The sequence below is a fragment of the Podarcis bocagei genome, assembly GCF_964188305.1.
Source record: "Podarcis bocagei genome assembly, chromosome: 10".
Lineage (NCBI taxonomy): Eukaryota > Metazoa > Chordata > Lepidosauria > Squamata > Lacertidae > Podarcis > Podarcis bocagei.
Window position 1 is genome coordinate 1,882,450 of NC_138135.1, and position 27,915 is coordinate 1,910,364.

The 27,915-nt window shown below is 54.6% G+C and overlaps 1 protein-coding gene across 1 annotated transcript in view; it reads right to left on the reverse strand.

The window, feature by feature from the left end:
- Window positions 1–27,915, reverse strand: part of SND1 (staphylococcal nuclease and tudor domain containing 1) — a 229,299-nt gene that overhangs the window by 84,919 nt on the left and 116,465 nt on the right. Inside the window, exons 13-15 of the mRNA XM_081209915.1 lie at window positions 23,493–23,603; window positions 17,873–17,945; window positions 9,108–9,249 (exon numbers count right to left, since the gene is read on the reverse strand). Of these exons, the coding sequence (XP_081066041.1) occupies window positions 9,108–9,249; window positions 17,873–17,945; window positions 23,493–23,603 (326 nt within the window). The remainder of the gene's footprint in view (window positions 1–9,107; window positions 9,250–17,872; window positions 17,946–23,492; window positions 23,604–27,915) is intronic.

A 27,915-nucleotide genomic window follows, 5' to 3' on the forward strand; every position in this document is an offset into this window, starting at 1 on the left:
CTCCTGGTATTCCCAGAAGAGGACCTCAAGGTCCACAAATGACAACGCTTTGGAGTTCCCGAGCCTCAAGGAGGTTAGATTGGTCTCAACTAGGGCCTTTTCAGCCCTGGCCCCAATCTGGTGGAACGCTCTGTCCCAAGAGACTAGGGCCCTGCGGGACTTGACATCTTTCCGCAGGGCCTGCAAGACAGAGCTGTTCCGCCTGGCCTTTGGTTTGGACTCAGTCTGACCCTTATGTCTTCCCTCCCCTTATGGTCTTGATTTATGGGCTACTTTTAAAATGAGGCTGCATTTTAAATTGCATTTTAACCTGTATTTTAAATTGGTTTTTTTTCCCTATTATGTTTTTACTGTAAGTCAGAAAACGGAAAGGGCCCCCGCTGGGCCTCGGCCCCGATCCCCACCCAGAGCCTTGGACCTTTGCAGCCCAGCTCTTTCTCCATCAAGCCAGGGCAGCTCCCGACACCACCGTGGGGTGACGAGAGCAGGGGCACCCAAAGTCCCAGCTGCGGCCCCCTCTCCCCGCCTGGCCCGCCCCCTTCTGGGCTCCCCAAAGGACGATCCGTGGAGGGAGCAGGAAGGGGGACCCCCTCCCCGGATTTCCATAAAACTGCAATTCAATTACAGGAGCCGGGCGAATTCATAAGTCTCTACAGCCCCGCTAATTGCATAATTAAGGACTGGGACGCCAGGAACGCAATTACACTTGCAGGCTGAGTCATTAAGGCCCCTGCGATCCGGCAGTGGGATTTCCACTTGGGGACTGGGGGGCCTTAATTGTATCGCTTTGCTTCGGGGGGGGGGGGAGAGACGCATTCGGCAGAGAGGCTTCGTGTTCCTCTGGCTTTTGTGGTTCAGAGGAACCGAGGAAACTCATCCAAACCTCACAGCTCCCGCCTTGAGCATGGGGCCCGGGCAGCAGCTGAGCCAAACCTTTGCCTGCGCCCCCCCCCCCCGCTCTCTCGCACACCCCACTGCAGCTGCCTTGCCCTGCAGGGGAGCTGCGAAATGTGCAGAACCGAACCAAGGGCAGCGAAGGAGCACAAAGACACCCAAACCCCTCCAGAAACCAGAGAGAGCAGAAGCAGCACAGCTCCCAGGCAAGGCAGGCGCGCACAAAAGCCCCCGTGCGCAGCAGCAGCAGCAGCAGCGCCCCCACGCCTGCCTGCACACCGGCCGCATGCACACACGCACGCAGGGAGGCAGCGGCAGTCCTCCCATGTCGGGCGCTTGCCCTTCTGCGGTGGCATCTCTTATTTATTTTCCCGCGTAAGTGGGTGTTTTAGCACTTATTAAAATTTTAAAATATCAGAGGCTCCGGAACGAGCCGTCTCATTTTCTTGTCTTGCGCAGCTGACTTTAGGACTGGTTAATTATAAATAAGATTCCGGGATGATGTCTCCGCGTTACACGCTCGCCTTGCCAGAGCCCGTGGGCACGGGAGATGCCTGCCCACAGACGCCCGGCGGGGAAATCTCAGCAGCGCCACAGGTCTCCGCCCGCCCGGCCTCCTCACAAGCCTCTTTTTGCTGGGGTGCGGACGGACACCAGGAATCAGGGCTAGGAGAGCAGAGGTCTCCATGCCCCCGGTCCCAGGTCCCAGAAGCATCCCAAATATGCTTCTGAATCCCAGTTGCTGGAAGCAGCAGGAAGGGTCTTGAGTTCAGGTCCTGCTTGTGCCTTTGCCACAGGACACCCGCTTGGCATGCAGAAGGTCCCAGCACCCCTCCTGTGGGGCATCAGCCCCTTCCTGCCTCAGATTGGAGCAGAGAGCTCTTCACCTCGCTGGCTCCACTACTTCGAATGGCATCCCTTCTCTGTGGCTCCAGTTTTGCTAATCCTGCCTTTCACTCCCTGGTGGGAGTTTTTCCACTCGCAGTCAGCTAAAAAACAAAGACGAAAGGTCTCTCTATCTTTCCCCTCAGCTGCAGCTTTCTGGCTTCCTCCTGCCCCACGGCTTTGGGCGGCTTCGGTCAAACATGCCCCTTGGAAGAGGCAAAACCTCCTGGCCCCGGAGGCACGGGGGGGGGGCGCCTGCTTTGAAGCAAAAATGCCGCTACCATAAGGGGCAGCGCTTAGGGGCGGCCACGGTTGTGCCCCCAGAGGAAGAGCCTTCCGGGCCAGGGCACGGCCACGATCCAACCTCAACGTGGCACAGCATCTGGGGAGTAGCTGTACTTGGAATTCTGCTGTTTGGGCAGAAGCTCCTGAGCCGAGCCAGGGAGAAGGAAGAGAAGAGCGATCCGAGAATCGTAAGAGTTGCAGAGTCAGAAGGGACGCCCGAGGGTCATCTAGTCCAACCCCCCGCAAAGCAGGGATCTCAACTGAAGCATCCCTGACAGATGGCCACCCAACGGCTCCTTAAAGGTCCACCACTTCCTGGAGCAGCAAGTTCTAACTGCTGAACGGCTCTTACTGCCAGAAAGTTCTTCCTGGTATTTAGTCGGAATCTCCTTTCTTGTAACTCAAAGCCATGGGTTCGAGTCCTGCCCTCCAGAGCAGGAGAAAACAAGCTTGTTCCCTCTTCCATGTGACAGCCCTTGAAGATGGCTCTCATATCTCCTCTTAGTCTCCTCTTCTCCAGCTCCTTCAACTGTTCTTCATAAGGCCTGGTTTCCAGACTCCTGATCACCTTGCTCTCCTCCTCTGCCCACCTCCCAGCTTGTCAACATCCTTCTTAAATTGTGGTGCCCAGAACTGGACAAAGGGCTCCTGGTGGGATCTGACCAAGGCACAATAGAGCGGGACGATGACTCCCCTTGATCTGGACACCAGACTTCTGTAGATGCAGCCTAGAACAGGCTTAGCTTTTTTCACTACTGCATCACACAGTTGACTCACGTTCAGCTTGTGCTCCACCAAAACCCCCAGATCCTTTTCCCACGTCCAGCTAGCAAACCAGGCGTCCCCCATTCTATATTTGTGCATCTGGTTCTTCCTGCCTAAGTGCAGACCCTGACATTGCTCCCGGCATTTGCCCTCTTCTCCCAGCTACGCCGACGTAGTGGCCTCTGCAACCTCATTTGCAGGAGGAAGGGTCCCAAGGAACTCAGAGCTGCCCCTCTCCTCCTCTAAGCGCTGCCCTGGTCCCGGAGGCAGGAGGCCCCGCAGACGGGCTGCTCGGTGGAACGGGAAGTGTGCTGTTCCTGGAGACATGGGCAGCCAGGAAATGAGGGGGAAGGCAGAGCTCTGGAGCACCAGAAGGACGTGGGCACCAGGGGGATCGCCAAGACGTCTGTATCCTTCCTTGTGTACAGGAAAGCAAAAATCGGAATATCGAAAGCAAGTGAAACCCCAAAGAGCAGGAAGCCCAGCCCCAGAAGACCACCTGAAGGGGGTCCTCTGCTCCAGCCTCCTGTTCTCAAGAGGTCAAGAGGTGCCCACTATGGGAACCCCACAAGCAGCCCCTGAGCACCAGAGGCCCCTCCTTCCTCTGGCTTCCAGAAACTGGCATTCGGAAGCATTGCTGCCTCCCGCCGTGGAGGGCAGAGTTGAACCCTTCATCACCCTCTCCTCCAAGAATTTGCCCAGTCCAAAGCCATCCAAATTGGTGGCCATGACTGCCTCCTGTGGGAGGGAGTTCCGTAGGGCTTTCTTTCTTTGTTGTGTGGGAGGAAGGGAAAGGAGATTGTGAGCTGCTTTGAGACTCCTTAGGGTAGTTATAAAGCGGGATAACAAATCCAAACTCCTCCTCCTCCTCTTCCTCTTCTTCTTCTTCTTCTTTGATCTGTCTGGAATCCTCCAACACTCACTGAATAGCCACATGTTCCAGCTTTATAAAGGAGGGAGCAAAAGTTTTCTCTAGCCAGTTTCTTCGGCCACTTAACAGACTTTGATCACGCTATTCCTTACTCGCCATTTCTCTGCATCGAGAAGTTACAAATGCCGGAAGCTTTCCTCAAACAGAGAAAAGATATGATAGCCGTCTTCAAGAATCTGAGTGTTGGTGCTGACCTTGAAAGCCCTAAATGGCCTCGGCCCAGTAGACCTGAAGGAGCGTCTCCACCCCCATCGTTCTGCCCGGACACCAGGGTCCAGCTCCAAGGGCCTTCTGGCGGTTCCCTCCCTGCGAGAAGTGAGGTTACAGGGAAGCAGGCAGAGGGCCTTCTTGGTGGTGGCGCCCGCCCTGTGGAATGCCCTCCTGTCAGATGTCAAGGAAATTTAGAGGACATCTGAAGGCAGCCCTGTTCAGGGAAGTTTTTAATGACTGAAGTTTTAATGTATTTTTAATCTTTTGTTGGAAGCTGCCCAGAGTGGCTGGGAAAACCCAGCGAGATGGGTGGGGTATAAATAATAAATTTTGTTGTTGTTGTTGTTGTTGTCGTCGTCACACGTTGGATGGAGCAGGCTTGTTTTCTCCTGTTCTGGAGGGCAGGACTCGAACCCATGGCTTCCAGTTACAAGAAAGGAGATTCCGACTCAATACCAGGAAGAACTTTCTGACGGCAAGAGCCGTTTTGAGAGTGGAAAGGTCTTCCTCTGGAGGTGGTGGGCTTTCCTTCCTTGGAGGTTTCTAAGCAGAGGTTGGAGGGCCACCTGCCAGGAACGCATTAGCTGAGATACCCGCAGTGCGGGGGGGTTGGCCGTTAATGCCCCCCCCCCTTCCAACTCTACCATTCTCAGACTTTATGAAGCAGGGATGTCTTGGGCAGACTTCTGAGGTGGCAGGCCGGGCGCAGCCAGGCAGGGCCTCCCCTGGAGTGTCACAGAATCATAGCATTGCAGGGTCGGAAGGGGTCCCAGGGTCATCTAGTCCAACCCCCCCGGCAACGGAGGAACCAGAGCTGAGAATCAGAGTGCAAGTTGCTGGCGAGCGTCACACCAAGCGTGGCAAACAAGGGGGGAACTCTTTCGCCGCCTGGAGCACAGAGTTCAAGGAGAGAGATGCAGATACGGGAAATCAGCCGGAGGGAGAAGAGACCTCGGTGCCCTTACTCCTCCTCCTCTTCCGCTGCCCTTGTTTCGGGGAGCAGCCGCAGGCCGAAGGATCTCGCCGTTTCCATTGAATCCCCCAACAATTAACTGGAACCCGATCGATGTTCAGGGCCGTCTTTTCTCCCACAGAGATTGCCATGGCAACAGAGGCAGGAGTGGGCTGGCGGCCCCAAACCGGGAGGCACCTGAGAACGGGACTCGGGGCAGGGAGACGCCCGGGGCATGCGGGAGGCCCACGGAGCCCAGCCACCCATTCTCACTGCGGGCAGCCAGGTGCCCCCCAAGAAAAGCCCCCCAGCAGGACCCAAAAGCAAGAGCAGCAGAGCCCCCGCCCCATTTCCAGCTGCTGGCATTCAGAGCGCAGAGAACCAGCAGGCCAGGAGACCCCGAAATCCTTGTTCTTCTCCGTCTAAGTCTCATCTAAGTGTGCTGGGCCCGGGGGTAACCCGAGTAATGCGGTCCAGGTCTGGTCCCGAATCCAAGGGAGGAGTCAGACCGACAGGGCCAAGGCAGGACACGAGGCAGGAAACCAGGCAAGGACAGGGGCAGGATCTGGCATACAACAATGTTGCTCCAGAACCTGGGGCGGGGTCCGACACCCTTTTATCTCTGACGGGGCAACGGCCGGTCCGGATCCCCCGGCGACTCACCTCCCTGTTTCGCCCGAAGGCGAGCACTCCTCCTGCGAGTACTCAGGTCTCTCCTTCTCTCAGACCTCAGTCTCTGCAGCTCAGGAGATGTCGGTGGGTTACTAGACCCAGAGGCCGCCTCAGCCTCCCCTGACCCAACCGGTAGTGGAGCAGCTGTAAGTGATGGCCCAGCTGAAGGCAACGAGGTAATCCCCGCATCTGGAGCCAGGGCTGGTGCAGGCCCCAGACTCGGCCCAGCTGGTGCTTGTTGCAGGGAACCTGTGCAGACTGGGACTCTTCAGAATCAGGCCCCAGATGAGGTTCAGCTGCTGCCTGAGGCAAAGGATCCGGTGCAGACTGAGACCCCTCCGGTTCCGAGTCCGAGCCCCAGTCCCAGGCCATCACATTAAGGGTGTTCAGTGTCTCTGGGCAGCAAATTCCATGGGGTTATGTTTGTCCACACCGGGGGGGGGGGTGTGTCACAAAGAGCCGCCCCAAAAGCGCTGCCTCCGAGAACTGCTCCTGCTGGCGCCCCCACCCCCCGAGAGGAACCTCTTCCTACCTCATACCCACCGAGGCTGCGATTCTGTCTGGCGCTGAGCTGCAATGCCGTCTCCACCGACGAGCCTCTCCATCGAGGGCAGGCTGGCGAAAACAGCTCCAGGCTCCTTTGGGGGGTGGGAGCGGCCCTTTCCCAGCACACCCCCTTCCATCCGACTGTGGGCAAAGCAAGGAGCCCCCCCTCAAGGAAGAGCTCCCCCCCCCCGTTCCGTTAGCTCAGCCTCCACGGAGCACCCAGGCCAGAGAGGAGGAGGAGGACAGTTTCAGGGGCTCCATCTAATGCAAACAAGCCCCCCTCGCCCGCCCTCCTGGCAGCATCTCAGCTCGGGGGCCCCCACTCTTTCTGGACCAGTCCCTGCAGAGTCTCCCCTGTGCCCCAACTTGGCCACTCGCTCCCCTTCCTAACCTGCCTCGCCCCGTCCCAAGAGAGACAGATCCTGCACGGAAGAAGGAGCAAGACTGGTTTCAAGAGCAGGCGGGCACCGAGGGAAGGTGGCAGCGGTGGCAGCAAGCGCAGAGGGGCGAAAAGGAGGTGTTAATCAAACAGAGAGGAAGCTGCTGTGTCGCCAGATGTTTCTCTCCACGCACTCGGCTCCCTCTGCCAGGTGGGGCATCCCTGGAGAGGAGCCTCAGCCGCCCGGTGGGTCCGTTGCCAGAGAGGAGCGGCCGCAGCTGGGCACGGCTGTGGCGGGGAGGGCAGCAGAGCCACTCTTTGGACCTTCCCTGGCTGCAAGGGGGCCTTGCCCGGCACACCCACATCCCTGGGCATTGGCCAGGGCGAAGATCTGGGAGAGGGGGTGGCGCCAGCACCCCTTCCTAAGAGTGCCCGACACAGACACTCATGCAAGCCTTTGCCCTTATCAGACAGGCCTGCCTGGTCAGGCTCCACACCAGAGGACGTGCCCTTGCTGAGGAGTGCAGGAAGACCCAGAAGGGATTGTGCCTCAGCCAGGAGCAACAGCACCGGACCCACAGACCTGGGGACCAGAGGCAAGACTGGCAAGGGGGTGTCAGCTACTCTCGGGCACTCGACTGCACTTTGCACGCCACACGTCACCAAATTGCAACTTTCAGACAATGAGGCAGAGAGAAAAGAACTACAGCCGCATCTTGGAAGTCAAACGGAATCCGTTCCGGAGGTCTGTTTGACTTCCAAAATGTTCAGAAACCAAAGCGCGGCTTCCGAATGGCTGCAGGAAGGTCCTGCAGCCAATCGGAAGCCACACTAGATCTTTGGCTTCTGAAAATCATTTGAAAACCAGAACACTCACTTCCGGGTTTCGATCGTTCAGGAGCCGATTTGTTCAGGAGCCAAGGCGTTTGAGATCCAAGGCACAGCTGTACAGGTCTGCTCCTGCTCTCCATCAAGTCTTGCTTGGGAGAGTCAGGCCATGAGTAAAGGGGCCGCCATTGGCCCTTCAGGCAGAGACAGCTTGGCTTCCTGCTCCATGCAAAGGAGACGCCCCCCCCCTGCACCCCAGAGAGAGGGGCTGGCTGGCCGAGACCAGGGAGAAGGTGGAAGAAGATTGGAGGAAATTTAAAACTTATTTGCAGAAGTACTGTAAAATTTTTGAATGCTGATGACATTGAAATGAATTGCAGGGGCTCTAGCAACAAGGTAAAATGTAAGATTGGATTAATAATAGATAAACTAATAGGACACGAATTTGCTGAATTAATTATTAAAAGGGATACAAGAACGGGAGACGTGAGGAAGTCAGGAAAATAAGTTAACTAAAGATGAAATTAAGAAAGAGGGAATTTTTTTCCCCCTATATGTGTTTTTCTTTTTTTTCTTTTTTCGTGTTTAAAGTGTGTATTTGTGTATTTTGTAACTTTGTATTTTCTCTGCCTTTGTATTTTTCTGAACTTTTTTATTGTTAAAAATTAATAAAATATTGATTAAAAAAAAGAGAGAGGGGAACGTCGGCACGACGGAACCCAAACTGTTCTGCGGGGAATGCGCATGCAGAGACACACACGGCCCTCCCTCCCACTGAGTCCCACAGAATCACGGAACAGTGGAGTCTGAAGGGACCCCAAAGTGCAATGGCAGCCCCCTTGACATACCCCGGACCCCAAGACCAAAAGCAGCTTTCCACAAGGAGAATGAAGAACGCAGATCGGCAAAAGGCCTCTCGCTTTGCACAATTCCTTTCTTTATTTGCAGGGTTTATTCTGCAAATCTGAAGACAGCCCTCTTTAGGGAAGTTTCTAACATTTGATGAATTATTGTATTTTAACTTATTGCAGTGACCTTGGCAAAGTTTCTTTCGGAGGTCGCAAGGAACAAAGACCATCACGCTCTAGACATAATAAAATAACTACCTCAGTCTCTTTTGTCTGTTGTTTGGTTGCTTTAACCGTACAGTCATACCTCATGTTACATCCGCTTCATGTTACATTCCTTCAGGTTGTGTTCCGCGGTGACCCGGAAGTACCAGAAAGGGTTACTTCCGGGTTTTGCCACTCGCGCATGCGCAGAAGCGCAAAATGACATCGCGCGCATGCACAGAAGCCGCAAATCGCAACCCGCATGTGCGGAGACGCGCCGCTGTGGGTTGTGTTCTTTTCATGTTGCAAATGGGCCTCTGGAACTGTATCTTGTTTTGAAACTGTTTTGTGGGTCTATGGACCGCAATAAAGATATCTGATTTGCATTTGCATTTTAATATTTTGCTGGAAGCTGGCCAGGGTGGCTGGGGAAACCCAGCCAGATGGGCGGGGTATAAATCATCATCATCATCATCATCATCATCATCATCATCATCATCTGCTCTGGCTTGGTGCACGAAGGAGACTGAACCCCTAAGACCAAACCCACGACATACACACCCCGGCTGAGTCTGACACTGCAACCTGACACTGACAAATACACCAAACACACATTCCTGCACCAACCCCCCCCCCCTTGCCGAGAGGAGGCCTGTAGGAGAGAAAGGGACCCCCCCCCAACACGTACCCCAGCGACGAGGGTCTCACCTGCGAGCAGGAAGGTGATAAGGCAAGTTTCCTTGGGCATGTAGAGCTTGAGGCGGGAGCCGCTGAACACGTACTCCACCACGGCCTCCGAGCGGCCGGCCCGCTGCAGGAAGGGCAGAAACTGCTTGGCCTTCTGGGTGTCCTGCAGGGAGAGAGAAGAAGAGGGGGGCTCAGCGGCAGTCCGGCACAGGCCCCTTCCTCACAGGGCCAAGACCCCCAGCCCTGCACTCCTGCTCTGCCAGAAGCGTGGCGGGTGACAGGCTCTGGCTTGCCCAGTCGCCCGGGGGCTCTGGATCCCTGGGTCCTGGCTCAGCACCGGCTGGGGACCCTTTGGGGCAGACCAGGGGCAGCAGCACGAGGGGGTCTCCTGGCTCTGACGACCCCCCACAGGAGCTGCGGGGGGCAGAAGAGGGAAAGTCCAGCCAACCGGGCTGTCTAGATCAGCTTGGCCTGCGCCAGTTGCTGCCCAGGGCTTCCAGGGACCCTTCTGAATGCCACGGCTCTTCCCGAGCAAGGCTCAGCTTTCTTTTTTTTTAAAAAAAAAAAGATTTTTATTGGTTTTACAAATTTTAAAAAACAGACAAACACTTAAGAAAACAAACATACACGTATAAATTCATAACATATTTTCATAAACCTCTTTTCTGGGACTTCCCCATACCCCCCCTTTCTGCATCCCAATGTCTATAATTTTATAGCAACTCCCAATTGTTACTTTCCAACCTCAGTCATCTTAGTCATCTCCATATTCTAACCTTATGTCACTGTATCGCTTTGTTCCTAGAAACCAAGACACTCTAACATTCATTGAGTTTATAATAGTCCTTAAGGTAACTTTTGAATTTTCTCCATTCTTCTTCCGCTGTCTCTTTTCCTTGGTCACGGATTCTGCCTGTCATCTCAGCCAATGTCATATAGTCCATCACTTTCATCTGCCATTCTTCCAGAGTGGGTAGATCTTGTGTCTTCCAATGCTTTGCGATGAGTATTCTTGCTGCTGTTGTAGCGTACATGAAAAAAGCTCTATCCTTCTTTGACACCAATTGGCCGACAATGCCCAAGAGAAAGGCCTCTGGTTTTTTAGGAAAGGTACATTTAAGTACCTTTTTCATTTCATTATAGATCATTTCCCAGAAAGCCTTTATCTTCGGGCATGTCCACCAAAGGTGGTAGAAGGTACCTTCAGTCTCTTTGCATTTCCAACATTTGTTATCGGGCAGATGATAAATTTTTGCCAGCTTGACTGGGGTCATGTACCACCTGTATACCATTTTCATAATGTTTTCCTTTAAGGCATTACATGCCGTAAATTTGATACCGGTGTTCCATAACCATTCCCAGTCATCTGACATGATGTTATGACCAACATCCTGTGCCCACTTAATCATGGCTGATTTGACTGTTTCCTCCTGTGTATTCCATTTCAGCAACAAGTTATACATTCTAGATAAATTCTTAGTACTGGGTTCTAACAATTCAGTTTCTAGTTTTGATTTTTCCATCTGGAAGCCAATTTTCCTGTCCTGTTTGAAAAATTCCACTATTTGATGGTATTGAAACCAATTTTGTACCTTATGCTTCAGTTTCTCATAACTTTGCAATTTCAACTTATCTCCATCCTGTTCCAAAATTTCCCAATACTTCGGCCATCCGACCTCCATATTGAGTTTCTTCACTGCCTTGGCCTCCACTGGTGAGACCCATCTAGGGGTTTTGTTTTCCAACAGATCTTTATATCTTCTCCAAACATTAAACAGTGCTTTTCTCACAATGTGATTCTTAAAGACACTATTAACTTTGTCATACCATAGATATGCATGCCAACCAAAAGCATTGTTAAAACCTTCCAGATCTAAGATGTCTGTATTTTCGAGGAGGCTCAGCTTTCTTGGGGGGCATGGGGACCACCTCGCTTTCCACAGAAACCTCTCCCCCCTCCCCACACAAATAGGCATGCCTCCTCGCAGTCGGAGGGCCAGGTTTTAACTGCTTCTGCAGCTCCTAGCAAGAAGTTCCCCAGGCTGTAAGGAGTTGCCCTCAAGGGATGGAACAGAGTTCAATAGAAGCATAGAATTGTAGGGCTGGGGGGACCCCAGGGGTCCTCTAGACCAACCCTTCAAGGCAGGAAGCACAGCTGAATCACAGCACATCAGCCCCCGCTCCAGGGCCTGGCGAGGCCTGATCTGCCGTGGCACCGAGGGAGGCGGCCTTCTGCCAGTCCCACCCAGACGCCCAAGAAGGAGAAGAGGTTCAAAGAGGTGGAGGGAACGTTCTATCCTATGTGGCAGACTTGTAAAAGGGTAAAAGAGTACTGGGAAATAATCCATAATGAAATGAAAAAGAATGTTTAAAAGTACTTTTCCAAACAAACCAGAGTCCTTTTCGTTGGGGATAATTCAGACAAAAATTCCCAGGTGTCAGAAAAGTTTATTTACGTATGCCACTACTGCGGCCCGTGTTTTGTTAGCCCCAAATGGAAGAAAAATGGCAACTTAAACTGATGGAATATGCACAGCTTGCAGACTTAACACATAGAATAAGACAACAAGAAGAACATAAGTTTAAAGAAGATTGGAAAACATTTATTAAAATACATGGGAAATAATTGCGTACACCTGAAAACGTTGGCAGCCTTAAGATAAATTCAACAGTGCAAGGAAGTTTTGATGGATATAATAATGGAATAGTGAATGGTGTAGTTTTTGTAAAATATGCAGGGATTTATGATACGTAAAATGAACCATGGAAAGAGAAGAAGGGAAGTCATTGTTATTTTAAGGATGTTTAAATGAGTATTTTAAATTGTAAAACAAAAAATTCAATAATACACGCACACACACACACACAATATGAGTAGGAAAACAAGAGCACCCCAAAATCAGGGGCCGCTGCTTCTGGGTCCGGGCTGGGACTTGGAAAGGCCTCATCCAGCCTGGCTCTGTGCACTGGCTGGCTTGGGGACCTAATGATAAACTGCAGCTCGAACTCTGCAGCCTGGAATGTTTCCCCACAAAGATGGAGAGTCACCAGCGGCTGATTTATTCCCCCCCCCCAATGTGTGTGTGTGAGAGAGAGAGAGTGCTGGGGGGGGGCGCAGAGCGCCTCAGCTCCACAGCCAGCCAGGTGGCCTTTTCTTTGGCTCTCGCCTTAATTGAGAAAAATGAACTGCACAGGGGCAGCCAAGGAGGAGAAACTTGCTGCAGCCAAGGAAACTTTGCCGAGCGCCTGCCTCCCGCTCACCCCAGAGCTGCCTGACTAGACTAGCAAAGCGCATGGGGGGGGGGGCAAAGCCATCGATTGCCCGCCTCTCTCCAGCAGCAGCTGAGGCCGGGCACTGAAGAGGAGCAGCAGGAGGAGGAGGAAGGCAAGCCTGGAGGGTGGGCCGATCTTCCTTAAGGGGACATTTCTTGAGATCCAGGGAGGGGCCGGACTATATTTTTTTTTGGGGGGGAGGGGTTATTTGCCCCACAAATAACCCAGAGATGCATTTTTCGCTCCATAAGACGCACTTTTTTCCTCTCAAAATCTAAGGGGAAATGTCCTTGCATCTTATGGAGCGAATGTGTGGTCCCTGGGGCTGGGGGGGGGGACCCGGGCTTCGCCCGCCAGCCCCCCAACCTGCTCTTTGGGGCTGGGGGAAAGCCAGGCTTCCCCCCACTGCTAGCCCCACAAGCTCGGGGAGCAGCGGGAAGGCTGCTCCTTTCGCGGAAGCCTTTCCTTTCGCCTCTCCTTTCGCTGGAGCCAGGAGAGTCCTGTTCTCCTGGCTTCAGCGAAAGGAACCTGAAGCCTCCGGAGCGCAGCGGGAACTCCCACTGCGCTCCGGAGGCTTCGGGTTGCCTTCACTGAAGGCGCAGGCAATGTGGGAGAGGGAGAGCTGCGCAGCGCCCCTTCAGCGAAGCGGGAGGAGAAGTGGAAGGGGCTCAGTTTCTCCTGCCACTTCGCTGAAGGGGCGCTGCGCAGAGAGGGGGAGATTTTTTTTTTTCTTGTTCTCCACCTCTAAAACAAGGTGCGTCCTATGGTCGGGTGCGTCCTATAGAGCGGAAAATGCGGTAAATAAAAACACACATTCTACTTATGTCAAAACACGCTGATTCGCAGACTACCTGCAGCCCGGATTTAGAAGGCGATTGGGCCGGATCCGGCCCCCGGGCCTTAGGTTGCCTACCCATGGACTATATCAGGGGTCACCAATCTAAGCCCCATGGGCCGGAAGGGAGCCGCGGAGGTCATTTGACCGGCTCACAAGCCGCCCCCCAACCGAGCTGCCCACACACACTAAACCGGCGCAGTGCGACACGGGGACTCACTTCTGAGGTGCCAAAAATCGCGTTTGGGCAGGCAGAGGCACCAAAAATCACGGGTACACAGGCACAGAAGCCAAAAATTGTGGGGGGGTGCATGATCCGGCCCACGGAGGGAACTCCACGGGACCGATCCAGCCCAGGCAAGATAAACCTTGCCAACCCCTGTGCTATATGGAGAAGCTGGGAGGTGGGCAGAGGGGGGCACACCAGAGGATGCATGTCCTGGAAACCAGGCCTGATGAGGAACGGTCGAAGGAGCTGGGCTTGTTTAGCCTGGATAAGGAGAGGCTCATAAGAGCTCTGATACCATCACCAGATAGTGTAAGGGCTGCCACATGGAAAACGGAGCACATTTATTTTTTCCTGCTCTGGAGGGCAGGGCCTGAACCTGTGGACTCAAATGGCAAGAAAGGAGATTCAGACGAAATATCAGGAAGAACTTTCTGACGGTTTATATCTCTTTGACAGTAGAACGGAGCTGGCAGACTCTCCTTCCCTGCAGGTTTTCAAGCAGAGGTTGGGCGGCCGTCTGTCATGGATGCTGTAGGTGAGATTCCTGCACTGCCGGGGGTTGGGCTAGATGACCCCTGGGGTACCAGCCCTATGATTCTTCGACACAGATTCCCGGCCGAGAAGGAGAGAGCAAGACGGAGAAAAGCCGGGGACAGCTGCTATTATTTCAAAACCTCCCCAGCGTTAATTATCTCTGAATGGAAAGGAAATTATGCATAAATAGAATGGAGAAAAATAGAATCATAACTCTACTTTTATGTGAAGCGTTGCCAATTATGCAAAATTATGCAAGGACTTTGTGGAAGGACAGCCAGGCGGGTGCGGAGAACGAGCTCGCCCCCCCCCCCAACCCCGTCACTCCGCGATTGTGGCTCTCGCAAGCCCCATAATGGGACGCAGCGCTGGAAGCGGGAAGGGAAGCGGACGCAGATTTGTCTTACATGACTTAAATTATTTAGTAAATTACTCCTGAGCAGGATTACATGCCTTGGAGGGGAGAGGGATCAGTCAAGACAGGCAGCGGAAGGAGAAGGTGAAGGATAGCAGTCCAGGGTTTCTCTTGCAAGCCTCGGGGGTTCGGCCCCTGATTTGGGGAGGGGGCAGCGGCATTGATAGGGCTCAGAGGCCCCCTCTCTCTTTCTCTCTTCTTGGCAGGCGGCGCAAACGTGCTCAGCTGCAAGGCGGCGTCAGGTGACAACGCGGCGCATTTAATCAGATGCCTCCAGGCACCGGCCGGAATTAGATCACTTGCCTGTCGCGCAGGTTTCGAACCGCTTAGCCGCAGCCGCCTCATCTGCACAGCCAAGCTGCTCAAATGCAATCAAGGTGCCTTAATGAGGAGGCGCAGGAGACCAGGAGGGGGGCAGAGGGGGGGCCAGAGGCGGCTTCCGCAGCTCCTTCGCCAGCTCTGCGGCCTGGCAGGCTCCTTTCAGCGGAGGGCACGGGGCCCAGAGTGGAGGGCTGCCCACCCTTTCGCCTCATTCCGCCAGTCACCTGCCCGCCGGTCACCTTCCCCAAGGGCTTGGGAGGAGGTGGGGATGCCAGGGCTGAGCCAGGGATCCTGCCTGGCAAAGGCTCAGAGCCGCCGAGGGAACTGGCGGCAGAGGCAGGAGCGTCTTGGCCCGGGCGGCACCATCTGCAGCTGCAAGCGAGGGCACGCCTGGCACAGAAAGCAAAAGGCGAAACAAGTCCAGGCAGGGCTGCTGGATCAGGCCCAGGGCCCGTCTCGTCCACCATCCTGTTCTCACAGTCGCCAGCCAGGTGCCCGTTCTGCCCACCTGTGATTCTCAGCCGCTGGGACTCAGAGGAATAATCTCTCTAGCAACCCTGGCTGCAGCCATCGATGGCCCTCTCCTTCTCCATGAAATTGTCTGATTCTCTTTTAGAGCTATCCAAGCTGTTCGCCGTCCCTGCCTCTTGTGGGAAGGAGTTCCACAGGTTAACTCTGCACTGCACAAAGAAGTTCTTTCTTTTCTCTGTCTTGAATCCAGCTTCGCTGGACGTCTATGAGTCCCAGGGCTATGAGAGAGGAAGGAAACCCTTTTCTCTCTCCACTTTCTCCAGGCCAGGCAGTTTCTATCACGTCTCTTCTCTAAACTGCAAAGTCCCAAACCCTGGGACCTTTCTTCACAGGGCAGTCCCACCCCCACCCCCCACCCCGATCAATTTGGGTGTTCTTTCGTGAATCTTTTCCAACTCAGCAATAGTCCTTTCAAGGCGAGTCAACCGGCATGGGATTCCAGAGCCTTTTCTAACGGTGCCATGATATTTTTTTATTTCCAATTCTTTTCCTGATGCTCCCCAGCGTGGAATTTGCCTTTTCCCAACTGCAGCACCTTCACGGAGCTATCTGCTGCAATCGCCAGGTGTCGCCCCTGGTGTGTCAGTGCCACCGAGCGTATATGTGAAATTAAGATATATATTTTTACTCCAACACGCATCACTTCACAAGGATTTACTGCCCATCCACTCTGTTTGGAAAGGTCCTCTTGGCAGCTCTTGGCAATCTCTTTTTCTTCCAACAACCCACAACGATCCGCTGTCATCAGCAAACCTGGTCACCTCCCTGCTCCTCACTCTGGATCCTGCAGGGACAAAGCTCAGAGCCCAACGGCAGTCCTTGGCGGACCCCCCTTCCCACTCCTCTCCCTTCGGAGAACCGCCCAGTTATTCCCACTGTCTGCTCCCGGAAGCTTTGCCCATTCCTTTTCTAAAATGATTTTAATTTGATTTTAGAAAATATAAACTTACAACAAAGTCAATTAAAACTCCATATGAAGAGATTGCTCTGAATCACAAGACTCCCCCCCCCATCCAGGGGTCCTCATGTCAATAATTACAACTGCATATCAATCCTTTATCCCCATTCCTTATCCATCTAAATTGTCCATAGTTTTTGTCACTTTACAAATGTGATTAAAATCCTGCTTACAATGGTCTCCTAATTATAATTTTTCCATCTGCTTACAATGGTCTCCTAATTATAATTTTTCCCCATTCTCTTTTTAATGTTCTTGTCTTCTTGGTCCCTGAGCTTCCCAGTTGATTTGGCCATTTCGGCGGAGTCCATCAACTTGGTTTGCCGTTCTTCCCTGGTCGAGAATGTTTCTTCCTTCCATCTCTGGGATAATAACATCTGTGCGGCCGTTGCCACATACATGCAAAGAAGCGTTGCCCATTCCTGACCCGCAAGAGGCTCTCTTCCTCTCTTTCCTCGACTTTCTCAGGAGCCTGTGGCAAGGCTGCTTGCGAAACTTCCAAGGACGCTGTGGCAACCAGACCCCCCTATCGCCAGGGCGTCCAGCTCCCCGCAAGGATGCTGATCTCGGCAGCCCAAGTCCAGAAGCAACGCAAATGTCCCCACGGAGTGCTGGCTGGATCTGGAAGGGCAGTTTTGCTCCTGAGGTGCTGAATTTGCAGCTGCGTGGAGAACTTTTCCTGTCTTCTCAGTCAGGGGGGACAACGGATGCTGAGGCGGCTTCCCTCCTGGTGGCGTCAGGTCGATGGCTGATGAAAAGCCTATCGCTTTCCCAGCATGCATCTCTCTTTTTCTCTCTCTCTCCCCACCACGGGTAGGCAACCTAAAGCCCGGGGGCCGAATGTGGCCCAATCGCCTTCTAAATCTGGCCTGTGGACAGTCCGGGAATCAGCGTGTTTTTACATGAGTAAAATGTGTCCCTTTATTTAAAAAGCATCTCTGGGTTATTTGTGGGGCAGAGGAATTCATTCTTTTTTCCTCCCAAAATAAAGTCCGGCCCCCCACAAGGTCTGAGGGACGGTGGACCGGCCCCCTGCTGAAAAAGTTTGCTGACCCCTGCTCTACACACACACACACACACAGACACACACACCACCCTTTCCATTTCTCTTTCAGAACCAAGCAAGCAGGGCTGCTGAGTTTCACTTTGGGGGTCTTTGCTTGGAGGGGGGAATGGGAAACGGCCTGACCCCTCGGGAGATTCTGGAGACAGGCGCTGGGCACGTGGTGAGAAGGGGAGAGAGAGAACGAGAACAAACCCCTCCCAAAGGCGACCCTCAGCCTTGCCTTTGGCCAAGCTGCATCCACGAAGCTCCTTGGAAGCTGCCGGCCTGGGAAGGGAGGGAGGCAGGCAGGCAGGCAGACGCCCGCTTCCAGGCCAAGACCAAGCGCCTTTCCAAAGCTTTCACCTGGAGGGCTGAGAACGGGACTCTGGAGATCCCAGCGGAAAACCTAGGCCTCTCCCTCCTCTCTACTCAGGCAGAGTTTCTAAGCGGGAGCTCAGTCAGGAGAGCAAGAGACTCTCAATCTCGGGGTCATGGGCAAAAAGATTCCCGCATTGCAGGGGGTTGGACTAGATGGCCTTCGTAGTCCCTTCCAGCTCTACAATTCTACACATTGCCCTTCTTTTTTAAACAACAACAACAAGCAGGCAAGGACACTGCTGGGATCTGCTTCTCTGCCTTCCTTACCCCAGAGATGTCGGCCACCCGGTGGATCGGGACCTCCTTCTTGCTGTGCAGTCCTTTCCCGTTCTTTATCGCCCTGTTTTTTTGGGGGGAAGCAATCAGATGGTCAAAGGAGGCGGAGGGGCAGGCCAGGAGGAGCCCCCTTCTGCTTCTGAGGGGCTTGTCGACCCCGAGAAGCAGCCCTGGGCCCAGAAGCCTGGATCGCCCTCAAAGGGCTTCTCCCTCCGTGCCCAGAGCAGGGAGACTCAAAAGCAGCCAGGAATTCCTCCTGCCCTTAATGGCACAAAAGACTGAAATGAAAAACATGCCATGAGCAGTTCTGTTCTCAGGGAAACCGGGTTTCTCTCTAAAATGATGTGTCGTCTCCTGCAACTTTGCAGGAACATGGGGCGCCCCAGCCCTGGCAAAAGACCACCCCAACTCTGGGCATCAGAGCCCAACCCCTCACCCACTGCCAGGAGGGTTTTGAAAAACATTCCTTGGAGTTTTTTAAGCAGCAGTCGGATGGCCACCTCTCAGGGATGCTTTGGCTCAGATTCCTGCATTCAGGGGCCCAGTCAGTCCAGCGTCCCGCTCTCAGCAATTGCCTCTGCAAGACCAGCAAGCAGGATCAGCCCTCTCCCCCCTCTCCTCCTGTGGTTTCCAGAAAATGACCGGGGGGGGGCAGAGCACAGCAACCCTGACTATAATAAATAATAATAAGAATAAGTTTTTATTTATACCCCACCCTTCCCGGTTCAGGAAAGCCACGCTCAGGGCGGCTAACAACAAATTTAAAACACTTAATTGATGCTACAAAAAAACCAGCATAAAATATGAAACGTGAATAACAATAAAATAAAAAAACAGTTTAGGGGGGAAATCCATCCAATAAACATTAGATGATCCCCAGGGCTAGTTGGCTAAGTTAGTCCTATTTGGGCCAGCAAGGAGACCAGGGGAGAATTAGCTGTGGGATCCCAGAGCGGGGAATCTTCATAAAAAGGGGAGGGGGAAGGAAGGAAGGGGAATAAAAGATCAGGCTGAATTCAAATTAAAGGCCAGGCGGAATAGCTCTGTCTTACAGGCCCTGCAGAAGGAGGTTAAATCCTGCAGGGCCCTGGTCTCCTGGAACAGAGCGTTCCACCAGGTTGGAGCCATCACTGAGAAGGCCCTGGCCCTGGTGGCGGATGATCTGACTTCCTTAGGACCCAGGATGTCTAGTGGCTCCCAGAGACCTCTCCTCCTCTGTGAATTTGCCTCCTCCTCTTCTGTAGCCACCCCAGTTGGTGGCCGTCCCTGCCTCTGCGGTTTAACTCTGCACCTCCTTCGACCTGCCCCAAACGGCCCCACGTTTGGCTTCCTGGGACGTCCACGAGTCCTGGTGTGACGAGGCAGAGAGAGAAACTTCTGCCCCCCTCCCCGCCTTGCTGCACCTTCCGCCTGCAGCTCCCCTGCCCCACAAGGACTCCCCACTTCTCCTAAGAGAGCTCTCCCCTCTCTTGCAGGAGCATCATCTCAGGAATCTAATGGGGGGGGGGAGAGAGAGAGCAGAGGGATTTCCAATTTGCAGGCAGGCTGTTCCTCCCACAGCTTCTCCACAATCATGGCCAGCTGCTAACCTTTTCCTGTTAATTGCATTTCCCTCTTCCTATCAAGCCTCCCTGAAGCAGAGGAGCTGCTGCCGCCGCCGCCTGCCTGCTTGCAATCTGAAAGGCGCCATCAGGCTCTGAGACGAGCAGGGCCCCCCTCCTGCCCCCCCCCCAGAAACAGACACACACACACAATCCCCTCCGTCCTCCTTGCTCTCTGCTGCACCTTGGGGTCCTCCAAAAGGAAGACCGTTCCGGTGGGAAGAGCTGTTTTGACAAAAGGACTCCCTTGCAGGGCGAATGACTCTCCTTCGTTGGAGGGCTTTAAGCAGAGCACAGATGCCACCCTCTCGCGAATTATTCCGCTGTGATTCCTGCATTGGGGGGTTGGGCTGGATGACCTTTGGGGGTCCCTTCAAAGCATACAAACCCAAGATTCTATGGCCTCCTTCGGCAAAGGTCAAGCGGACTTCTGTCAAGGGATTCTTCCGCTCCGATTCCAGCCTTGCAGGGGGCTGGACTAGATGACCCCCGTGCCCCCTTCCAGCCCCACAATTCTCCGAGCCCGGCTCTCCCTCGGCTCCCGCTGGGCCCGCTCAATGGCTGCTCCCGTGCCGGGGCCTGCCGTTTGTTCAGCCGAGCCGAGGCGCACAAAACACTCCGGCGGGAGCGCCAGGGACCCCGCCGGGCCTTTGTGGAGGAGTCATTGAGCAGGCTGCTCTGTTGCGAAGGGCTGGCCGGCCGGCCTGCTGAATCCGGCTGCGGTTAAATGGGGCACCGGCAGCCGGCTGCTTGCAGGAAGCCAGCCGGCACAATGCTGGGTTTGGGGAGGGAGGGCACTCATGCTGGCCGGCCTCCCCGTCTTTTGGAATACTGGACAAGAAAACGAACTTAAGAAGGGGCAGCAGAGGACGTCATCTCAAGAGGGAAGGGGGAGAGAGGCAAGGTGACAGTTAAGGGCGTCCAGCTGCAGCAGGATGAGGCCCGAGGGGCCCTCTTCTCGCAGCGGCCAGCCAGGAGCCCCGATGGAAGAAGCCTGCATGCACAGGAGCAGCCTGCTCCCTCCTCAGCCCGGAAGCCCAGCAGAGGCCGGCCGCAGCCAACGCTGAGCTCATTTGGGCAGCTTTCGTGCCAATCGCATCGCTCGCATCCCGGGCTGCTTTGTTCTGTGGCCGTCTTCCTCTGCCAGGAGGAAGGGAAGGCGCACGAGGTCTGTGGGGGCAGCAGGACAGAGCCCTGGGGTGGGGCGCAGAGAGCGGGCGGCTGAGCGACCAGGGCAAACCTTGCACCGACCTTCCCGGTTGCCCGAGACCCCTGCGCTCTTCGCACTCTCTGACTGAGGTCCAAAAACTTGCTCATCCGCTACGCTCAGGCGCAAGGCGAAGCTCTCAGGATTCGGGAGACCGGCTCTTGGGCTCAGATGATGCTTGCAGGTTTCCCATAATGCAGGCGTGTCCAAAGTCCATTTCAGAGGTCTAATCCGTATGTTTCCGAGCACAATTCAAAGGGTTGGTGCTGACCTTGAAAGCCCTAAACGTCCTCGGTCCAGTATACCTGAAGGAGCGTCTCCACCTCCATCGTTCTGCCCGGACACTGAGGTCCAGCTCCGAGGGCCTTCTGGCGGTTCCCTCACTGCGAGAAGCCAAGTTACAGGGACCCAGGGCTGAGTGCCTTCTCGGTAGTGGCGCCCTCCCTGTGGAGCGCCTTCCCACCAGATGTCAAGGAAATAAACAACTACCAAACTTTTAGAAGACATCTGAAGATAGTCCTGTTTAGGGAAGCTTTTACTGTTTGACGGACTATTGTATTTTAATATTTTGTTGGAAGCCACCCAGAGCGGCTAGGGAAACCCAGCCAAATGGGCGGGGCAAAAATAATATATTATTATTATTACCACCATCATCATTATTATCATTATTATTTAATCTGGCCCTTGTGGCAGTATTGTTCTGGGCAAAATCCTAAAAAAAGCTCTAATCCAAAAAAACTTAAATCCTAAAAAAAGCTCAACCACCTTGGTCGGCCCTTACACATGTTCACTTCATCAAATTTGAGCACCCTTGCCATAATGGGAAGATGGCTGCCCACTGGGAGAATAGGAGGCTGGACTAGAGGGGCATCACGTTGGCACCAGGAGGCCCAACGCCGCTCTGGCCACAGGAAGGCCAAACTCCAAAACGCTGAGCAAGTGCTTTTGCCTTCCTGCATCAGGCTGGCAGCCTGGCCCACAGAGGAGCCAAGGGGGCCTCATCCTGCCCCTCGCCTGGCCCCGCCCTGGCTGCTCAGCAGCTGGGCTCCTCCTCCCACCCCTCGCAGCTGGCTGGCTGGCAAGGGGGCTCCACTCTCTCCTGCTCCCCTCCCCTCCCCCTGCGGGAGGAACATCCGTCAGGGCTGGACCCACGCTGCGTGGTGCCGGCCTGGTAATTGGCTTCGCGGTCCCACCCGCTCCCCGGCGCCAGCCGTGCCGCTTTGCCGCCTTTGCTCTTTTCCGAGCTCGGCTGAGGCGCCCGCTTCTCTGCTGCAGGCTTGCAAGTTTTCAGCCCAGCTGTCAACGAAAAGGCTCGGCTAATTGGTGGCCGACAGACTCTTAATAAGGGCTGGGGGGGGGGAGGCGTGGAGAGATTCACGGCCCCCTCTGCGTCACTTGACAAGGACTTGCCATGCTGCTGGCTGCAAGAAGGGGCTCTCCGGCAGAGGCGGGCAAGGGGCTACGGAGGGTTCAATCTTGCCCCCCCCAAAGCAAGACACAGCAGCTACAACCGAGAAACCTTGCCAGGCTGGTGAGTGGACTCACCCCTAGTCCAGCCTGCGATGCCACCCACCTACCCAGCCCTCTCCCAGGAAAAGCCAAGGGGTCCTTCTCCTGCTGCCCCACAGGAGAGGGCTCTGCTCTGCCCTCCACAGTTGCAGCCAGTTGATCCTCCTGCCCCATGGGACAGAAGAGGGCTGTTGAGTTCAAGTCCTGCTTGTGGGTTTCTTCCATAACTAGCCACTGGCCTGATCCTGCAGCCTCTCTCCTTCTGTGCCCATGCGCCATGAGCAGCCAGCAAGGAGTGCTTGGTTCAAGGAGGCCCCCTCTATGGACACCCGCCATTCTTGGCCAACAGCTCCCAGGAGCTGGCAGGCAGAGGGGGGCTCAGGATAGCAGCAGAGGCCCCCGGCAGAGGATTTTCATTGCCTTGTATTACAGAATCATAGGATCCAAGGATTGTAGAGCTGGAAGGGACCCTGGGGGTCATCCAGCCTGACCCCCTTCAATGCAGGAATCTCAATGCCTAACCCCCTTCCGAGGGAGACTGCTAGAATCCCCTTTCCCATGAAGCCATGGGAACAAGCTTGTTTCCTCTTTCATGGGGCAGCCTTTGAGATACTGGAAGATAGCTAATCCGATCTCCTCTCAGTCTCCTCTTCGCCATGCTAAGAAGAGACTGAGCGGCCAACAGGTGGCATAAAAATAAATGCTCATGCAGCGGAACAGATTTCCTGGCGCTGGGCTGCACCACACGCCCACACCCCAACCAAGCTAGCCCCACGGCTCGGGGCCTCCTCTGGCACAGCCGCCAGCCTCCCCAGCTGGCCTGCCCCACGGAGCAACGTGGGGGAGCCTCTGCAAAGGGGACCTTTGCTCCTCGGCCTCCCAAGAGTGGCAGAATTCGCCCTCAGGCCTCCAAGGGACCTGCAGCACAGCTGGTGGCCAGAACAGCCTGTCCCTGGGCAGCAGGGAGGTGGGGCCCCTCGCCAGCAGCTAGCAGCCGCCTGGGCATGGATCAGAGCCCAAAGGGGCTCCCTGCCACCCTGGGAAGCGGGCGGAAGACCCCCTGACACCCGGGCCAGGCGGGGCTGCCCCTCCCTCCACATTCCTTGTCCCATCTCCCCCCACCCCCCACCACGGAAGAAGTCCAGTGAGCATAGCCCCATTGCCCAGCAGTCCTGAAAGGGCACCGAAAGGGGATTCGCCCTCTCTCTGGCCCCCCCAGCCCTTTCCAGGCACTGCCTTGCTGCTCCCCCCATCGCTCCTCGGCCCCCTTCTCTCCTGCCCCCCCCCCACTTACCGAGCCTCGGCCGCCAGCAGCTCGTCGTAGTGCGAGGACCGCTGGTCATCGTCCTGTCGGTAGCGGATGACGGAGGCCAGACCCTTGCTGACCAAGGCTTCGGCGATGTTGCTGCAAGAGAAAGAGGAGGAAAAGGTGTGAGTGGCGGGAGCTGGAATCACAGAATTGGAGGGGACACCCAGCAGCCATCTATCCCAACCTGTAGCAACGCAGGAATGACAGATCAAGAATCCATGACAGGCGGACACCCCACCTCTGATTTAAAACCTCTGACGAAACAGAGTCCGCCTTCTTTGAAGGACAGCCATTTCACTGTTCTTCCTAATGTTTAGTCTTTACAATTTGGACCCACTGGGACAGGATCTCCCCTCTGGAGCGGGAGAAAAGCCCTCGACCCGAACCCAATCTCTACCATGCCAACTGATTCACCCTGCAGAGACCAGGCCTTGCCACCCCCTCCCTCCCTGCGAGGTGGGCCTTGGGGTGCTGAGCTTATGGAGGGGCTCTGGGCTCTGTAGCCATTCTTGAGCTCCTATACCAACGATTTAGGAACTTTCACCACGTTGAAATCATCATCATCATCATCATCATCATCATCATCATCTTTTATTTGTATCCTGCCCTCCCCGGCCGAGACTGGGCTCAGGGCGGCTAACATCAAATACGTAACATTGGTATAAAATCAAACAATAATTAAATTACCTCTTTTTTAAAAAAGTCGGGATCAAACTAAGCCAAGTCTTACTGCCTCTGCAATTTTTTCTAAATGCTGAATGGAATAACACATGAATCTGACTTTTGGTGAATTTGTAAGTAAACTTTTTTTAAAAAAAACTTGCCAAATGCATAATGTTTTTCTATCTGAGGGAAGAGGGGAACTTTCAAAGGAACTCAAGTGATGTATTTTAAAGGTCTATCAGCCTCTGCTTCCATCCCTGCCTGCTGTGGGAGGGAGTTCCGTAGTTTAACTATGAGCTGCACGAAGAAGGACTTCCTTTCATCCGTGTCCCCATTCTCCTAGAAGCAGGGGGACCCCAAGGGGGGGGGAAGAGGCCTGTGGATGAAAGACCCCAGGATTTCTGTTCACTCTGCAGAGCCCACCCACCCCGTCATCCCCTGCATGCAGGACAGGGAGGGGGGAAGCAGGGGGGGTCACGGGGATTCCCTCATTTTTTGCTGCTGTTTCCCCCTTGGGAGGTGGGGTGCAGAAAAATCCTCACCTGCTCATTTTAATTTATGTATTCCCCCCCCCCTAAAATTTATACACTGTGTGATTATTATTTTAAAAACAAACACAAAGCAGTTTACAAAACGATAAAGCAATAAAATTACTATGAAAAAAATTACAACCAAGCACGGGGAAAGTTACAAGACTGAAACAGGTTTAAACTCCCATCAACTTTGCATGCATCTGGGTCAGGAATGCCTCATATCAAGAGGCAGGGAGTTCCACAGGGCAGGCACTTGCCAGGCTGACAGACGGATTTCCTTTGAACTATTTGAAAAGCAATTGTAACCAACAAATTACGCTAGTAGGACTACAATAAGTTTTGTAAGGAGGAATGTATGAAGTGCTACAAAGTAGATAAAGAACAAAGATATTGGTTATGAGTTTAAAATGTACCAAGGAAAATAAGAAATGTATACTAAGAGATTAGATTGGAAAATTTTCAGACAGGACTGATGGAAGTCAAAAAAATTGAATAAGATATAAAAATATGTTGAATTACTGTTGAAAATGGCATGTTAAAAAAAACTAATAAAAATTTATATAAAAAGAAGGAAAAAAAGAAAGATGGATTTCCTACACTGAACGGGGATTAGCTGGCAGTGCCAGTCCTGCCAAGCGCAGCGGCCAAGCAGGCGCATGTGGAGCAAGGCGATTTATTTCCCTCCACGTGGGGATGGCTTCAAAGCGAAGAATGCCAACTGCTCCAGTGCGTTTGAAGCCAGCGGCCAGGCATCAGGCTTGCGGGGCTCCCAGAGACGTGGGCACCCTTCCTCGGAGGCGCAGGCAGGGCTTGGCACTGTGGGCTCAGCTGCCAAACTCTCACAGCCCCGGCAAGGGCTTCAACCCTCCAGCTCCTCTGCCGGGAGCCTCTCTGCCTCCGCTGTGACTGGCACGAGTCCAGCGCCCGCCACATCCCAGTGCATGAAGGAGGCCCTCACGGCCGGTCTGGAGCTGCCGCTGCCGCCGCCTCAGGGGGGTGGGCGGGCAAGCGACGAGCCAGAAATAGGCTGGGCAGAGATGGGGGAGAAGAGCGGGGAAGATCTGCAAAGGAGGAATCGGCTGCCAAGCGAAGCGGCAGCTGCAGAGGCACAACGCGAAATGCCAGGCAGCCAGGAATAAGCCACCGCTGCCGCACCTCCTATTTCAGGCAGGCAGTTGCCGGGCACCCGCGGCACGCAGAGCCCACCTTCCCTGGCAGCTGCCTCCCACCCGGCGCGGAAGAATCACGAGCGGCTCCAAGGACGTGAACGGGGTGCCCTCCCCCCACAAGGTAGCTGCACGCAGCAGCCTCCCAGAGAGGAAAGGAAGTGCCCCCAAGGCTGCTCCTCTTTGGGAAGCTGCGCCCCCTCTCTCCTTGCCTCCTGCTGCCCCACCCAAAGCTTGTGGGGAGCTGGGAGGAGGCCAGAGGGGCTCGGGGCTTCTCCCCAGGAGAAAAAGCTGCCCGTGCCCTGTTTGCACAAGGGCAAGGAGCGCTGAGTCTCCACTCAGGTGCCACCCGCTGAAGCTTGGCACCTCTCGCCTTCGTCAGGCGAGGTTGTCAGTTGGTGTTTGTGCTGACGCTCAGAGCCAAAGCTTGGAGGGGAAGAGGGGGGAGAAGGGCAGTCGGGGGGGGGGGCGAGGCAGCGCATGCTGGCAAGGGATCCCCATTCAGCATCTGAGCCCCACAGGCAGTGCCCGGAAGCAGCGAGGCACATCCCTGGCAGGCAGCCAGCTCTCCACAGAAGCCATGCCAGCCAGGGGAGCCACCAGGGGCTGTGCGCCCGCGAAAGGGGCTACGCTGCGCCAAGGCCAGCCAGGCACAAGCGCCAGGGAGGCAGAGGAGCCTCCTGCGTCCAATTACCAGGTGCAGGGCAACCTGCCTGCCCAGGAAGGGTGAGCCCGGTGCCCTAGGGGTAGGGGCACCTCCAAGCAAGCCCATCTCAGCCACAGCCCAGGAGCAGACCCCGTTTGGGGGCTGCAAAGAGCACTGCCTGCGGGTACCAGGGCACGGAAGAGGGTGAGGAGAGGAGAAGGCGCTTCTCCCTGCTTTCTAATCTCACAGGGAGGAATGCCACCCAGTTTTACTCAAGAGAAGACCTATTCCAGGAATCACAGAATGGTGGAGCTGGAAGGGACCTCTGAGGATCACCGAGCCCAGGCACCCCCAAACTCAGCCTCCCAGATGTTTTGGGACTATGATTCCCATCATCCCTGACCACTGGCCCTGTTAGCTAGGGATGATGGGAGTTGTAGTCCCAAAACATCGGGAAAGCCGAGGCTGAGGAAGCCTGATCTAGCCCAGCCCCCTAAGCTAGCCATGTCCATTAATTTCAGTGGGTCTGCTCTGTGCAAAACTGAGCTCAAATGCCACCCGGGGGGGGGGGGTCCAACCCTCGGGGGGGGGTCTGCTTGGCCCTCAGGATTCTCCCCTCGCACCCCCCGCCCTGGCCTGCATCCCGTCCTCATACGACCTCTTGCTTTCAGGCAAAGAGGCTTGCATGAAGCTCTGCAGGAACACTCCTGCTGCCCAGAGGCAAAAATGGGTCTCGTGGCCCCGCCCCTTTCTGCCTCTGGCCCCGCCCTGGCCCCGCCTCCCTCTGCCCCGCTGCTCCAAGGGGGCTCTGTCCCTGGGTGCTGCCATTCAGCATCTGGCAGGCTCTTCCCCAGAGGGAGACGCATCTTTGCCAGATGCCAGCCAAGCGAGGCATCTAAGAGGAAGCGATTTGCAGAAGAGGAGCAGCAAAGAAGGGGGGGGGTCTGGAGCGGCTGCCTGGGGTGGGGGGGAGGCAAGGAGCACAGCCAAGGCAGGACCCTGACACTTGCAGGCTTCCCTTCCTGCCTTCCTCACGCAGCACATCGTTAACCCATGGAACTCCCTCCCACAGGAGGCAATGATGACTGGGATGGCTTTAAAAGAGGACTGGACAGAGTCCTGGAGGAGGGCGGCGACTCTGCTCTGCCCTCCACAAACAGCAGAAACTATATTTCTGAATGCTGGTTTTCATTTATTTCATAAAATTTACACATTGCTCGATTGTTTTAGAAAACCCTCAAAGGGTTTTACAAAAAGATAAAACCGTAAAACTGAGGGGGGTGGAATCGCAAGCCTACTTTAAAACAGACCAACGTTATAATACTAAAAGAGACTTACAATACTTTCTAAGCAATTGGGTAAAGGTAAAGGTAAAGGGACCCCTGACCATTAGGTCCAAT